At 46.0% G+C, this 14,268-nt stretch overlaps 1 protein-coding gene across 4 annotated transcripts in view; it reads right to left on the reverse strand.

Moving 5' to 3' along the window:
* Window positions 1–4,706: 4,706 nt before the first annotated feature.
* The window catches only part of mcf2lb (mcf.2 cell line derived transforming sequence-like b), a 40,139-nt gene continuing 30,577 nt past the window's right edge, over window positions 4,707–14,268 (reverse strand). For 2 of the 4 annotated variants that reach the window (XM_060040623.1, XM_060040620.1), the window contains 20 exons: window positions 13,524–13,683; window positions 13,043–13,107; window positions 12,694–12,779; window positions 12,490–12,556; window positions 12,267–12,382; window positions 11,952–12,021; window positions 11,757–11,849; window positions 11,370–11,462; window positions 11,149–11,274; window positions 10,349–10,570; window positions 10,127–10,219; window positions 9,841–9,919; window positions 9,573–9,636; window positions 9,068–9,279; window positions 8,879–8,938; window positions 8,589–8,666; window positions 6,890–6,999; window positions 6,630–6,742; window positions 6,347–6,450; window positions 4,707–5,769 (listed from right to left, as the gene is read on the reverse strand). In XM_060040623.1, coding sequence (XP_059896606.1) covers window positions 5,717–5,769; window positions 6,347–6,450; window positions 6,630–6,742; window positions 6,890–6,999; window positions 8,589–8,666; window positions 8,879–8,938; window positions 9,068–9,279; window positions 9,573–9,636; window positions 9,841–9,919; window positions 10,127–10,219; window positions 10,349–10,570; window positions 11,149–11,274; window positions 11,370–11,462; window positions 11,757–11,849; window positions 11,952–12,021; window positions 12,267–12,382; window positions 12,490–12,556; window positions 12,694–12,779; window positions 13,043–13,107; window positions 13,524–13,683 — 2,064 coding nt within the window. In that variant the 3' untranslated portion in view covers window positions 4,707–5,716. Of the gene's footprint in view, window positions 5,770–6,346; window positions 6,451–6,629; window positions 6,743–6,889; window positions 7,000–7,359; window positions 7,606–8,588; window positions 8,667–8,878; window positions 8,939–9,067; window positions 9,280–9,572; window positions 9,637–9,840; window positions 9,920–10,126; window positions 10,220–10,348; window positions 10,571–11,148; window positions 11,275–11,369; window positions 11,463–11,756; window positions 11,850–11,951; window positions 12,022–12,266; window positions 12,383–12,489; window positions 12,557–12,693; window positions 12,780–13,042; window positions 13,108–13,523; window positions 13,684–14,268 lie in introns of those variants that run through there. The other 2 variants (XM_060040621.1, XM_060040622.1) reach the window with 2 other exon arrangements.

Genomic DNA, 14,268 nt, shown 5'->3' on the forward strand with positions numbered 1-14,268 from the left:
CATAACATTAAGAATAATAAAATAAAAGTAATAATAGATAAAGCTAAACTCAGTTAGTGATGGGCATACATTTAAATGTACAAAAATTACAGAGGTCATGGATCGGATGTGCTGTTCAAAAAGAAAGGCACTATTAAACTATGCCTTGTGCTCCGTTATGCAAGCTCCAAGTCTACAATTGAACAATGTTTTTTTGCAGTTTTGAGTGCTTTGTGCCAACTTGTGCTCCGTCATGCAAGCTCCAAGTGTCACTGCTTAAGAAACAGATTCCTTCCAACTAACTATTTACGAAAAATGCAATCAATAACTTATGTACAAATAAATGGTTACATTTCAACCAGCAACGAAGTTGGAGTGGCCTACACACATAAATAATTGTAATACACCAACATTGTTAAAGGCCCACTATGCAACTTCGGGCATTTCTTCGCTGTTTTCTTGGTTTTGGCACGCACATTTCTCTACACAGCGCCCCCTACAGCTTCGTAGTAGATATTTCACAACACTGTCGTAACAACTCGTTGACGACCCTTCCCCATGCACTTCTACGCGAGCCATGTGCATTTGTTTTCAAAGAAGCCGGCGAATGCGTGGAGCCATGTCCGAAGTAGATGTTCATAAAGTGTAGGCAAGGTTATACATTTTTAAAAGGGTGTATTTGTATTGCAATAAACATAAATCCATCCTTTTTTATCGTTGACGGGGAGAATTTATATCCTAGATTATAATTGTTTTATCTTAAGGTACGGCCACACCAAACGCGTTACCCGCGTACCACGCGTATAAAATCGGCAATTTTTCCATAGGGAAGCATTGGTTTACGCGCGTATGAGGTGCGTACACGCGTATCATGCGTACCAAGCAACATTTTACTCGCGTTAGGGGCGTATGACTGAGGCGCGTATATATACGCGCGTACATATACGAGTTCAAAAAATTAAACTTTTTACGCTCATACGCGTGATACTTAGCCGCAATAGCCAATCAGCGTGGAGCTTGACCCGACGTCACTGGCAGAGAGTAGTGATCCTTGCACAGAAGCATACGGCCGACATCTTTCTTTATTCTGGGTGGAAATAGTAACATAGTTACACCATTAAATGCGTTTATGGAAACATTTTTAGCGAGAAATGTGCATTTTACTTTCATAATGTTCACTCGGTGAATGTGAAGGATGTTTGGTTTGATAGTTATGACGAAGAGTGAACGCTCCGTTCACTTGCATGGACAGAGTCTCTGGTTGCTAAGCAACCTCAACGTCTTGGCGGACTATTTCTCTGCCGATCAACACTACGAATGCTGGAAACACACCAGACACACCATGTGAAGTTATTTAACCCGATTATTGTTATTTATATCCGAGATTATTTAATCTAACCCGATTCAAGCTCTATCATGCACCCAGACACGGCGGCGTTTGGGTTTCCTTACTAAATCCAGCGCAGCCACAGGCGCGTAGCTGCGTATGTAGGACCATTTTTGACACAAAATGGTCAAGCAACATTTTAGCTGCGTTACGCGCGTACATGGTACGCGGGATACGCTTTTGGTGTGTCCGCACCTTTAGGTTGAACAGAACAATCAGTGTAAAGGTGCGGCCACACCAGACGCGTATCTCGCGTAATTTTTACGCGAGATACGCGCGTAAAATGTTGCTTGACTATTTTGTGTCAAAAATGGTCGCATACGCGCCATACGCGCCTACGTTACTCGCCTAGATGAGTCCATGTCCATGCAAGTGAACGGAGCGTTCCCTCTTCGTCATAACTATCAAACCAAACATCCTTTACATTCACCGAGCGAACATTACGAAAGTAAAATGCACATTTCTCGCTAAAGATGTTTCCATAAACGCATTTAATGGCGTAACTATGTTACTATTTCCACCCAGAATAAAGATAGTTGTCGGCCGTGGCTGCGCTGGAGTCCGAGGTAGGAAACCCAAACGCCGCCGTGTTTGGGTGATAGAGTTTAGATCGGGTTAGATTAAATAATCTCGGATATAAATAACAATAATCGGGTTAAATAACTTCACATGGTGTGTCTGGTGTGTTTCCAGCATTCGTAGTGTTGATCAGCAGATATATAGTCCGCCAAGACGTTGAGGTTGCTTAGTAACCAGAGACTCTGTCCATGCAAGTGAACGGAGCGTTCCCTCTTCGTCATAACTATCAAACCAAACATCCTTCACATTCACAGAGCGAACATTATGAAAGTAAAATGCACATTTCTCGCTAGAAATGTTTCCATAAAAGCATTTAATGGCGTAACTATGTTACTATTTCCACACAGAATAAAGAAAGATGTCGGCCGTATGCTTCTGTCCAAGCTCACTACTCTCTGCCAGTGACGTCGGGTCAAGCTCAACGCTGATTGGGCAACACGGCTAATCGTCATGCGTATGAGCGTAAAAAGTTAAATTTTTTGAACTCTTGAAATGTACGCGATATACGCGCTTTACGCGCGTATAGCGCATAAATATACGCGGCTCATACGCGCAATACGCGCGTAAAATGTTGCTTATATGCGTATTACGCGTGAAACGCGTAATACGCGCGTAAACCAATGGTTCCCTATGGAAAAAATGGCGATTTCATACGCGAAGTACGCGAGATACGCATCTGGTGTGGCCGCACCTTAAGAGGTTTGGCCAACATAATAATCTAAATAAACAAGAACCTGGATTCGGGGATTCAGTCTGTATCTGGGGGGACGAGACAGACGAACAGCAAAACACCCATGGAAACAAAGGTGTTTATATGGTTGCAACCAAGCAAGCTAGAAACATACAGGGCTCACAACAAAACGGTCGAGAAAACAATTTTTACAGGGCTCACAACAAAATGGTTGAGCAAACACATTTGTACAGAGACTATCAACATCAAGAATACCACGAAGACAAAGGCCACCCACGGGTACTTTCAATTTCAAAAGCAACACGGCCGAGTCGGCGTCTGATTTGCAGTCTTCTTTTTCTTTCAGTTCACGCTATTCCTGAAAAGCTTGCCCAACGTTTACTCGTGTCTGGCCTCTCTGCCGGTCAGTCTCCCTTTTCTCTTCTTCTGTTCCTCCAACATTGGGTTTCTCTGTCTCTTTTTAGTCGGCTGATCTATGATGAATATAACAATCCCTTAGTTACTTGTGTTTATATCGAGCCGGTTCTGTGTTTGGGGGTCTGTGCCGTAAAGCAATTCGTTACTTCGCGAGACCCGACACCCCCGCGAGAGTGGGCGGCGGGTCGCCGGCAGAAACATATTCCTTTTCTCCGCCAAGATGCGCAAGGGTGAGTCGAAACAACGAACAATCGAACAAAAATGCATAATAGAACCATCGCAATGACTCTTAGCCTGTTATATTAAGGTAAATCAAGCCAAAAAAGTTGCATAGTTCCCCTTTCACTCGTGTCTGATCTCTTTTCTGGTCCATTCTTCTTTTGTTCCACCGACGGTCGCCTCTTGGGTCCCTTATCAGTAGATTGATCCATGATGAATGCAACAATTGCCTCGCAACTGGCTGTTTATATCTAGCCGGTGCCATGTTTGGGTGCGTGTCTGTGCCGTAAAGCATTTTCAAAACTACAATCTGACTACATTTTCGAGGATACTTCCGCTGCGTCACATCCGGATTGTGTCGGTCCGAACAGAGCAAGTTGCATATGCGCTTTTTCACTGGAGAGGCGACATGGGTAAATGACACACCCACCAATCGACCCAGAAATGGATGCAGAACCATCAGCATAACTCTCAACCTGCATACTTAATGTAATTTTGGCTAAAAAAGTTGCATAGTGGGCCTTTAATATATATATCTATGATCGCCACACACTTCGCGGTTTGGCCGCTTTGAGTACAACATCCGGGTCCTTTAAGTACACTTATTTTCGCCCGATCAGAATCGGAACGCACTACATACTCAAATTTTGGCTATTAAGTACGGATAGTATGGGTATTGGAACACGGCATTGGTCTACTCTCAGAATTCCGAGAGATGAAGAAAAAAAGTGTGCGTTCCTCCGAGAAATGTCGCAAGAAAGCTGGGAGATTTCATTCTTCCGACTCGGTAGGCTAGCATCCGAGGATTCAGGAACACACCATCAGGAACACACAATTAAAAGTTCTTCACAGCAGTTTTTTTTTATTATCCAATAAAGAAATGTCAGAACTAAACAGATCTTAGTAGGATGAGTTTAAACGCCTATATTTCCTTGTAGCCTATCACCTACTCTCCTTTTATTTATGAGACGTACATTGAATTGACACTGTATGGAAGGCTACACTTGCCCTTATCTAGAGCTGTTTACCAGTACACAACTGAGCAAAGTCGATGCCTACAGACGGTTAAAAGGTCAATCGATTGCAGACATCGCGAAAATATTTTCCCCATAATTTCAAGGGATCGGACCATAACAGTCGACATCTACAGGAAAGTAAGCCACAATATCGATAGTGTTTTCCTTAAGACATTCGTGTCTGGCAACATAGCCAATCTTTCAAATTGTGTTAGCTTTTCTGTGAGAGTGGATTGGAATAAACACCTTGTGTTTGACACACAAAACTGCGAAAAAGTTTGACCTTTTAGAATAGAATACATTCACATTCAATTATATATATTTAATTATTTGTATACAACTGCCTGGTGTGCATTTATTTTCATTCCTGTATGCCTGGCACGCAGCTTGAACGCAGACAAACACAGAACAATAAGTGTATGATCACGTCATTTATTTATATAGAAAAGCAATAGACAAGTCACCAATCTGTGGCATTACCATACTCAATGTACAATATATTATTTCAGAACATTTTATGACAGACAGAAATGAATTCACAATATCTACATTCAGAACATGATCCCTCAGAGGGAATAAGTTAGCTCTATACATCAACGTCTGATTATTCACATTTTGAATTGGATCATGGGCCCACATGTAGGCCCAACAATGAATAGGACCATAAAACCTACAGGAAAAAGCCTTATGGATGCAGCGTGTGCTTGGGAAGACATGGACACAAGACAAACGTAACAAAAGCATGACAATAAAGAGGGAGACCGGTGGGGACAGCTGAAAGGACTAAAGGGATATTAAACTATGCAGTGTTTTGTGTTTCCTCTCAGAACGCAGCACATCTAAATATAACTAACTTTGGAAAAAAGGGGGATTGAAAATAATTCATTGACAGCAACATTTACCAACAGTTAACTGCTTTTCCTCTTCATTTCATTCTTGTAGTTACAGAATTGCCCATGCCACTCTTGCAAATACGTGGTGTTTTTGCGGATGGACATACAGTTTTAAGCCCAAGAGAAGCCTCTGTATGTAAGCAAAGCTCGCCCCACTTTAACGTGAATACCTAGAGATGCACTTACAGATCAGTCCTGCTGGTCCACATATACATCTATTACAATCCTTTTGACCCCTTCCACGCAAACACTCCCGCACACACACATACACAAACACACACTGTTTAAATGACAACAATGGCTGATCGACAACAATACAATGTCACTTGAGAGAATTCTGAAATGGCTTGGCTATGGTTTGGTTTGGAAAATTTGCTGGATATATTCTCTGGAGAACCAGGTTGTTTACAGGAAATGTGTAGTGATACAGCCTTCATCAGAGGGTGCAGTGCAAGGGTTGCGTCGTAGCTTGCTGTGCTCGTTGCTCTGTGATGGGGGACGGAGGGGTTCAGGGTTCGATGGCAAAGAAGCTGATTTAGGTCTCACTGCAGCTCGATGAGGTGCTGAGGCTCCCCGAGCCACTTCCCTCTGTGGAGAGGACACACACACACACACACACACACACACACACACACACACACACACACACACACACACACACACACACACACACACACACACACACACACACACACACACACACAGGTTTGTTTCAATATGAACATTCATATATACTCCGACCTCTTCCACCACAATAAGTGCCTATACAGAGGTTTCTTTATCGCAAAAAACATGCAAAAACAGTGGATTAACTCCATTCCCACTGCCAGTAGACGAGTGGGCCTTTCTGTATTTTTTCTGGGATGCCACGTTCAAACCATGCGTGCCGGGAAGCTGCACAATGCTCCAATGGGTGAGTGGTTAAGTTTCACTACATGACTTCACACAAATGGGCCAGGAAGTGACACTAGATCCCACATTGCAGCAATCTGCGGTAATCGCTGCAATGCCTGATTAGTTGTTTTTAGTCTTGTGGGAAAGGGGTTTCAGTATAATACTACAAATACGATAACACAGGGAGAATAAAGAGGTATAGCTCATAATCCAGCACAATCATCTGTTTGTATCTAACACATACCGGTAATGGTAAGCAAGGAGGAAGTACCTGAGCTGGTGAGTGATTGACAAGACTGGGACGGTCCAATCAGGGTGAGCAGATTAGCAGCAGCGACCCACCCTTCTTTACTCGTCTTCAGGTTTTGTACAAACCTGAAAACAAACGGAAAACAGTGAAAAGAACTGCCTTCAAGCCTCAAACTACTGGCTGTACAGGTTATTGCGATCAACCCCGTCTCAACGGTTTCCGTTTGGCGCCCAAGCGATGACCCGGGCCATACGAATGACAGCACTTCAGCAAGCGTCCCGCACACGTCTGCAGACGGACTCACCACTGTCCGTCTTCTCCTTCCTTCACCAGCTGCACCGTGTCCCCGCTCGCCACCGCCAGCTCCTGGGCCCCGGGCCTCTCGCAGTCGGCCACCACCGTGTACTTCCCAGCGCTCTGCGCCATAGCGGGGGGTAGGGCGGGACAGAAGCGTTCGATATTAGATCAAGCTGAAGTCAAACGCTGAAGAAGGAAGCAGGCAGACACACACGCTTATTTGGGATCTGGGTTGTCGGGGGGGGGGGGGGGGGGGCGTCTACCCACCAGTCTCTTGGGGGCCTCCTCCTCGGGGTCTGAGTTGAGCGGCTCCTCTGCGCTGGAGTAGCCGTCGTTGTCCCCCGAGGCGTCCAGCGACACAGAGGCCTTGGTCCAGCCTGTTGGGTGAGGGACAGAGAGTTGGCATAATATGGCAGGCGGTTTGTTGGCAGTAACCGAAAATAGCGGGAGCTCAGCTGTTTTGGAGTGCGAGAGGTAGAGGGAGCCAACGGATCTCTCTTGATCGCGAACAATGCGAGTGACATCGGAGCCAACGGTGAAACACGACCAACACACAACTGTTGAGTAAGAGCCAGTTAGCAAATGTGAGTGAGATCAAGAGAGAAGACCATGCAACCCACTATATTCTCAACCTGCATACTACCAGGCAAGGTGGTGTGTGTGTGTGTGTGTGTGTGTGTGTGTGTGTGTGTGTGTGTGTGTGTCTGTGTGTCTGTGTGTGTGTGTGTGTGTGTGTGTGAAGGGGGGGAGGGGGGGGGGTTAGTGATTCTGAACAGCAGTGTCTTATCGACTGCGGTGGGTGTGAAAACAAGGGGCAGGCAAGCAGGTGGCTAGTGAGGGACTCCATCAATAGAAGGGCAGACATCTGCAGGCTGTTGAGTGCAAGCCAGGTGGAGCCAGCATACCTCTCCGCTTGGCCTGTAAGAGAGCTGTGGTGCTGAACCACCTGACCCTGCTCAGGTGGAGCGGGGGCGGGCCTTGATCTGGGGAATGGGAGGGAGGGTTAGCCCACGGCCCCTCATGAAACCACGGTGCCGCTCGGAGGCACCACTAGCCGCTCGCTCACAGAGACGTTGGACAAACCAATGGACGATCAGGCTCAACCATGGGCCAATGGAATGTACTGCAGTCTGAGCCCAGATCACTGTTTTCCTCAAACCCATCACATTAAATGGAGGATCCATAAAGAACTTTTAGAATCATGTCTTTTTAACTTTAAGTGTGGAACAATGTATCGGGCAAGGAGTTGTTCGATATATTTGATATATGTAACCCTGAATTTCTTGCCCTGCCAAATGGTCGGAGCTATGTCATTGGCTGGTGACAGGTGTTGTATCAGCGATGCTAGGCCGAAACATAAATGACAGGGACATACAAATTCCATTCATCTTATCTATCCTCACAATCCGCTAGCTGCCCGCCCCATAAGCAGGCCGTCAAAAAAACGCGTCTCTGTAAGCAGCCTATGCTCCGAGATCGTACACAAAAACAAGTGGTACTACCAACCACTCAAAACCAAAATAAATAGTATTCCAAACAATCAACGACAAGGGGTGTGTGTGTTGTGGGGTTTTGCGCTCATGCACGCGAAGTGGGAGCTGAAGGAAGCCAGCGTCTGACATTATCAGGAGCTAGAATAATCCCCAAGAGGAAGAGGAGGAGGGTGAGGGAATATCAATGTGTATTTTCCAAGACAAGAATTTGTATCGGAAAGGCTATGGAAAGTACTAATATGACTAAATGATTTTAAATCGGATGCCCAATGCACGTTCATGATAGTTTTTTCTGGATGCACAAAACACGGTAGGGAGAGGTGAGCTTCCTGTTTGTTTGGGATCTCGCATCAAATACCAACAGAAGTGACGTCACCCAACATCGCTGACACAACCTTTCATGTTCGATCCTGGTTTCATGTCTGAGCCCCGTCTTAAGAGGGGAACCTAGAGGGTTAACGGACTGTAGCCACCTTTGAAGCCGAAGGGCGTGGGGTCACTCTTGATCTCATGCCGCTTGGTCTTGTGGTCGGGGCTCGTGGGAGAGCCTCCTGTCAGGAGGAAAACACCAGAGACACGAGTCAGAAGAGTGTGGAGCAGAGGAACACGGTCGGACTACAAAAAGATGAGATGAAATGGCAAAAACATCACAGGGATATTCTACACTAGCGTTGGCACAGCACAAAGGTTGTAGCTTCGAGTTCCGAGGTGGTGCAAAGAGCATAATTTGCGGCTTCACAGTAGCACCTGAGGTGCGAGGTACCTGGTGCGGGGAGGAGCATCATGGGTAACGTGAGGCTCTTATCATCAGTGGTGGAGGGCTCTGTGGAGGGGAAGCATGCCGTGTTGGACCGGTGACCTCAAACTACTTCAAGCTGAGTTGAGAATGGACCTATGGATCTACTGCATCAAGGAAACGGTGAGGTCTGGCATTAAAACAGGTGACGCGTACCTTTCTGTGGTTTCAGGTTACTGAAGCCCTGCAAGGTGAAGCGCTTCTTAGCCACGGCAGCTCTGTCTGAGGTAGGGCTGGTGGCGATCTCGTCCAGCCCTGGACCCAAACTACCTTTCACAGCCGGCTTAAGGGCGGAGGAGATGGCATCGGGGCTCGGCTCAGCTCTCTTCTCCTCGCCCTTCTTCAGACTTCTCTGGCTCTTCAATGGACTGTTGGATCGAGCACAAGGCCGTCAACCCGTCATTAACCCGGTTCAGACATCAGTCAATGTTACGTTTTATTGCAACTGTGTATAACTATAACATATTTCTCAAAATCACATTTTCTAATTTCATTTGTAAATAATTCATTGGTTATTTTTAAGTGTAAGGGTTGACATGAAATTGCCATTCTGTGTATGCCTATGCAACTGTTAGAAAGAGTTAAGAAAATACATAGATAAAGGCCTTGATATTGTACCCTTTTTATTTTCTTATAATTTACACAATGAAAGCCGGCCTACCTGACTGGTCGACCGGCGCCAGGGGGAAACTGTAACACCTGGTCTGGCACCCTCTGCTGGCTAGCTACAGAAGCAAAGGAAAAACTATTAAACTAACCACTATTAAAAGCATAAACATAAAGTGCAAACACATTGACTAACATAACGTGTCAGAATGACATGGAATTATTCATGTTGTTGTCTGGGTTATACTTCAAGTGGATAATGGAACTAAATGTTGGATTTACAGGATATGTAATCATGGCATTGTTTTTGAAACAGACAGTACCTCGGTACGCCTCCAGCTGGGTGGTCAGAACCTTCCGGATCTCGTTCACCCAGGTGGTTTTCACGTCAGCACTTGGTGCCTGAAACAATTAAATAACAATTTAAATAGCAATCATATTAAATCAATTGTAATTACTGAATAATTATTAAATAACATCAATATCAATGTATAACAACAACAATATCACGTATAACTATGTTCTCTAGGTAGTTACCTGCTAATATATTGGTGCTTTGTGTGTGTGCTAAACCAATATTTACTTATAAACCTGGACGTTTCAGCATACCTGAACAATGTACACCTCCTCCCGGGAGTTGCACCAAATTTCAAACTTCTTGTTGTCGCCCTTTGCGTTCTCAGTAATACCGACCGCACTCATCTGTACGGAAAACAGATGGAAATGACATTAGCCTGAAGGAGCGTTAGCGTCCGTTAGCGCACCCTCTAGCAGAACCCCGAGCGCTCTGAGCTCCCGGGGGGGGGGGGGGGGGACGAGACGACGACTCACGCTGAGGGACTGCTTGAAGCTGTAGGAGGGGGCCTTCTCGTAGCCTTCGCCGTTCTCCTCCCGGCGCTTGCAGAACAGCAGCGCCTTCTCGTGCAGGAAGAGGTGGCGCTGCATGGGCTTGAAGCGCGCCAGGTCCTTCACCTTGGCGTGACCCTTCTTGTGCTCCGTCCACACGCTGAACGAGCCCTGCATGAGCAGCCGGCCCAACTCCGTCAGATTACCCTGCCGGGGGGAACGCACCAGGGAGACATGGGGATGAAGAACCGACTGGGATAGGTTTCCCTCATTCGCCTGCATTAACAGGTTATGCATGCAGTACTGGTGTTTGACCAACAGAGGGAGTCCTCTAATGTAAACCAAGTGGTGTTGGGGTTTGGTTCTCCTTTAAACCCAACATCAAATCCCATCTCTCTCCCACAGAGAACAAGCTCTATGTCCACTCTGTATTGTCTCCTCTGCTCTCGTACTGGTTTGTGTCCTGACCAGGACGTCTGCGTTTATAGGAGTGCAAGGGTTCGTCTCCGATCTCATGCTACGCTCAACTTCAAAATATGAATACTATCTAAGAGTGCGATACACACATTTCTCAATTTAAATTCACATGTAGTACATTTGGATGCACGTAGTTAAAAAACAAAATTTGTTAAATAGTTATTTCTCTCATCTCTTCCATAAAATAAATAAGCAAGGGCGAGATCCTTAGATCTAGCTGATAAAGATTGGGTTGTTCTACTCTATGGTTTCTTAAGCAGCAAAGGTGATGCGATCATTTGACTGGCGGGGGTCTTCCCGCGGCCCACCTCGTAGCCAGTGATGGCGATGAGGTGCATTGAGTCGTTGACGGCCTTCAGGATGCCCAGGATGGAGGACAGCGCCTCCTGGAGGTCATCAGTCCCCTCACAGCCCTTGCTGTACTTGAGCATTTCCTGTCGAAAGACACGCACACTGAGCACTTGGGAGCCTCGCAGACAACCCAATGACAAAAAAACCTCTGTCACGGCCCAAAGACAGAAAGGTGTACCTTCAGTAGGAGCTGATACTTGGTTATCCTCTGAACAGGCTTCAGGAGGTAGGAATCCAAGCCCAGCTTATGCTCCAACTTCTTTTGGCATTCCTGATGCAAAATAAATATAATATATAAACAATTAAATATGTGGTGTGTGTCTGCGTGTAAGTATATGATTTTGTGTGTGTATTTATATGTCTTTTTGCATCCGTGTTTGTGTGTGTCTACGTCTGTGTCTCTGTGTGCATTTGTGCGCGCGTGTGTGTGTGTGTGTGTGTGTGTGTGTGTGTGTGTGTGTGTGTGTGTGTGTGTGTGTGTGTGTGTGTGTGTGTGTGTGTGTGTGTGTGTGTGTGTGTGTGTGTGTGTGTGTGTGTGTGTGTGTGTTGTCCAAGCGTGGCCCACCTGGAAGAACGCGCAGTCGGAGCACTGCCTCCATAGGCTCTCTGAGCGGGGCTTGTTCTGACAGTACTTCTCATAGATCTGCAGCTCCGTCATCTTAACCAGACACACACACAGTGGGCGTGTGAGCAGCAGAAACCAGCATTACGGTGCACACACCCACTTTCAATAGCAACACATAGAGCAGCCATCACGCACCCGCTCCAGGAAGCATCTTCCCACCAACTCAGGGACGTCTGTGTACTCCTCCAGCTCCCCCAGGAACGTCCTGAAACAAACAAGTTCAAGTTAAGGGTTAAGTTAAAGCTAAAGACATAGTCAAAGATAACGTTAAAGATAAAGGCAAACTGATGGAGTCAGGGTGTCACAGCAGCAGTAATACAGGACAGCAAATCATTCAAAAGAAATAAGAACATTCAGAGAAATTTTCAGAGAATTACAAAGATGAATAAATATAGAAATACATGGAGACATTTGCATCAGATTTAAGTCTTTATTTGAAATGAGAGTCACCTCTTGTGGAAGTGGTAGATCTCTAGCATGTTGCCAAACAGGACGTCCTTCTTGTTCTGCAGTGCTGCGGGCATCAGATGAGCCATCGCTGGGTTGTCCATCTCTGCTGCATAGCCCTGCGATATAACAGTGAAAAAGTCAACGATAAGGCACACTTGCTCTTTAGTTTTCCTTCTAACATTTGACATCAAAACTGTGTTTGGAATATGAGCGTGGCGGCTACCTGAAGAACACAGAGGAGCTCCTCTGCGTAGGCTCTCTCTGTCTCCAGGAGCTCATTCATGACATGCCTGGAGAGAGGGGGGAACACAATGTATTCAACAGACTAGAGCATACATGGAACCCCCGGATGGGAGAGTAGGCCGATCCTCTCGTCGTTCAGTGGACTCGGGTGTGATGGTGATTGATTTATGGTCCGCTGGCTCACCGTCTCAACACGGCCAGGTTCTCCTCCTGCTCCGACTGAGAAGCTTGTCGGCTGTGGATGCCTCCGTTCTGCTGCTGACCGTCGTCCTGGAAATGCACATGTACACACACACACACACACACACACACACACACACACACACACACACACACACACACACACACACACACACACACACACACACACACACACACACACACACACACACACACACACACACACACACACACACACACACACACACACCATGTGACCTCATGATCATTGGCTGTGTGACACCATGCTTTATGTCCACTGACACCAAACTTAGTAAAGGGTAAATGACAATCTGGAGGAGTTTACCACCTACCTTTTTACAACTGACGTCATTCCCAGAGTCTCCCTCTAGGTTCTTCTCCTGTTGTGCTCTGTGTGCTGAGAGAGGGACGGAGAAAACAATCAAGCACATTGACGTGCACTCTAAGACGCAGCAGGGAGAGCAGGGTAGGGTTAAGAGCAGCAGTCCAAGGTCAGACTGATCCGCAGCCAAGCCAAAGGGCGAGGTGGAGATCAACCATGAGGCTGAAGCAGAATGGGTCATAGATCAATGGTTCCCCGCCAGTGAGTGACCAGGCACACCGACATCTCGAGGGAACGCTTGGCATGCCTCGACCTGATCCATTTTACAATATAATAATAAACCTGCCCGTCTCATTTTTGTGAGCGTGCATTTTTGTTGTCTACTGTGCTCTGACATTTTTAATAATGTGGGCCATTTTTCATTATTAATCCCTTCAAGCACTAACATGGGTGCGCCATTTATTTCCGGTTGTTGTGCGTGAGGCACAGACCTGGTGAGTTGAGAGGGGACTTGATAACGGCCTCTGGCCTCGGCGCCACCGGCTGCACGGGTCTGGTCTGTTTGGCCGCTAGCTTCTTCAGGCTGATCCTCCTCTTCTCAAACATCTCCCGCATGGACGTCTGCTTCTGGAGCACCTTCTCCACTTGGTCCTGGCCCACGGGAGAGGACAGGGTGAGGAGCGTTTTGAGGAGGGCCGGTCGGTGGACGCCTTCAGAGCGTACATTGGAAGCATGGTTCATGGTCGAACCCCTCACCCCTAGTGTTGAACTACATCTATCAGGTTCAGTCACAATTGAGTCAAAAGAGCCATATTAAGTTGTTGAGTATGATAAGATGAGGTGATAAATAACGTATCATACGATGCTACTTTATTTATCCCAGACAGGAAATGTGTGTGTCGCAGAAGAGAGTACAGGACATAAGTAGAAATTAAAAAGAGATGATAATGTAAAGAAGAGTAATAACGTGTACATAAAATGTACACATTATGTGTAGATAAAATGTACTCATATTGTATATACACAATATGAGTAGTAGCAAGTTAGGTCATAATTGTATGTAGAGCTGTACGATTATGACAAAAGATAATTTTTTGCTCAATATTGTGTTTGCGATTATTCATTCAATTCATACGCTGCTCCGCCTAAAACAATAATCATTAAGCAATTGCTGAGTTGTAACGGTTTGTCATTTGATTTTAATGTAACGGGGGTACAAAATCCATTTTCTTTCGT

This window comes from Gadus macrocephalus, chromosome 20, assembly GCF_031168955.1.
Source record: "Gadus macrocephalus chromosome 20, ASM3116895v1".
Taxonomy (NCBI): Eukaryota; Metazoa; Chordata; class Actinopteri; order Gadiformes; family Gadidae; genus Gadus; species Gadus macrocephalus.